General features: G+C 47.2%; 1 protein-coding gene across 1 annotated transcript in view; it reads right to left on the reverse strand.

Annotated features, from left to right (window-relative positions):
- Positions 1 to 1539: 1539 nt before the first annotated feature.
- Positions 1540 to 1883, reverse strand: part of LOC138861358 (uncharacterized) — a 390-nt gene continuing 46 nt past the window's right edge. The window contains exon 1 of the mRNA XM_070120381.1: positions 1540 to 1883. This exon is cut by the window's right edge and continues 46 nt beyond it. Coding sequence (XP_069976482.1) covers positions 1540 to 1883 — 344 coding nt within the window.

Raw genomic sequence — 1883 nt, forward strand, 5'->3', positions numbered from 1 at the left:
TCTTTGCTTCATTGCTAAATGCATCCAGAGCTACCACTAGGGTTTCCAAGGACTCAGAATAGCAACATCATCAGCAAAGTTAAGGTCAGTAACCTTGATATTGCCCAGAGTTGCTCCACAGTGACTTTGTACAGTAACTCTGCCCAGTATCCAGTCCATGCAAGTGTTGAAAGTGTTGGGGCAAGGACACAGTTTTGCCTCACTTATGAACTAACAGGAAAAAGCACTTTCAATACCAGTATACCGGCTTGCTATTAGTCCAATAATCCTTGTTGGAATTCCTCTCAGTCTCAAGATCTCCCAGAGTGATTCCCAATACACCGTATCAAACGCCCTCTTGAGGTTGATGTAGGCTGCAAGCAGCCCACGTCCACACTCACGACGGCGCTCTACAATGATTCAAAGCACCAGCATATGGTCTATTATGGACTTACCAGGAGGGAATCCAGATTGCTCTGGTCTCTGGTACCTCAGCAGGTGGTTATAGATACGTCTCAAGGATGTGAGTGAGAACCTTGCCCGGTATACTGAGCAGTGTGATGCCTCGGAGATTGCTGCAGTTTCATCGATCCCTTTTTCCCTTCCAGAGAGGGATGACCACATCCATCAACAGTTCAGGGGGAATGGTACCAGGCTGCCAGATGGCAGCCAGGACAGCCTGCAAGCCCTGAGCCTTTGACAGTTAAGCTGGGATGCCTCAGATACCCGTTTCTTTGTAACTCTTCAGCTTGAAGATTACCCCCCTTTTTCAGTTAGGAAGCCTGGATTCTCACTGATGGGTGGGTGTGTGCAGCAGAATCTCGACATTACCTGCATCCAAGTTAACTGTTGGTGGATCACAGGTGACTGCAGTCACCTGTGAAGAGGGCTTGGAGTTCAGCTTTCTCAGAGCTTGGTAGGCAGGACGAAGGTCATTTACTAAGAAACGGCCTTCGATCTCCTCTGCAAGACTCCTAATTTACTGTTCCTTGTCTGCGCATCTGGGAATGGTGCAAATCCCGATCCCCTACCAGATGAGCCATACGACAACCTTCTGTGGCTTCGTCTCCAGTGAGATAAAATTCTGTATTGCTCTTGTGCTTTCAATTGATTCTTGAGCTGCATCAAGCGTTTCATGCTTGAAGATGTCATACAGAACACTACAGGATCCATCAGATTGTCGAGCACTGCAAAACGACCAGAGATTGCCTCAGCAAACCCCTGGGAACACCCTCCCTCAACTTGAAACCCTAGGTGGTCAATGATCCAACAGGCAGTTTTGAAATATACTTGGAGGATAGGCACAACTAATCTATGGTCAGTACTCGGCACTCCTATACACTTTGTAGTTCTGGAGGATCCTCCAGTGAGTGCTAACGAGGATGTAGTCGATCTTCTTGGCTGCATTACCCACATTGCTGTACCATGTCCAGTGATGTAGGTTAGAGCGCTAGTACCAAGAGCCAGAAATCCTTAGTTCCTGGGACATTGCAAAGTCCCGGAAAAGGAGGCTATTCTAGCTCCTGTACCATGGGGACCGACAGACATCTTATACCCAGCTCAATCACAGCCATATACTGCGTTGAAGTCGCCCATAACAATACAAATATCTCGCTGAGGACAACTGTCCGCAACAGAGGCAAATTTGGCATAGAACCTCTCTTTCACGTCAAATTTACAAACTTCGGTTGGAGCATAAACAGCAATAAGAGATGTGAAGTCGAATGCTAGCTTCAGTCTCAGTACCATTATACCCTCATCAACTGGAGTAACCTTTACTACCAAGGACTGAAGTCTGCTGGGGATGGCTATATCTACTCCCTGGAAAGGGTGATCATTGCTGCGATCCGACCAGTAATAGGTATAACCACCTACTCTAATCGTACTGCTGCCAAGTCTTCTCA

Source organism: Penaeus vannamei, unplaced genomic scaffold, assembly GCF_042767895.1.
Source record: "Penaeus vannamei isolate JL-2024 unplaced genomic scaffold, ASM4276789v1 unanchor4928, whole genome shotgun sequence".
NCBI lineage: Eukaryota > Metazoa > Arthropoda > Malacostraca > Decapoda > Penaeidae > Penaeus > Penaeus vannamei.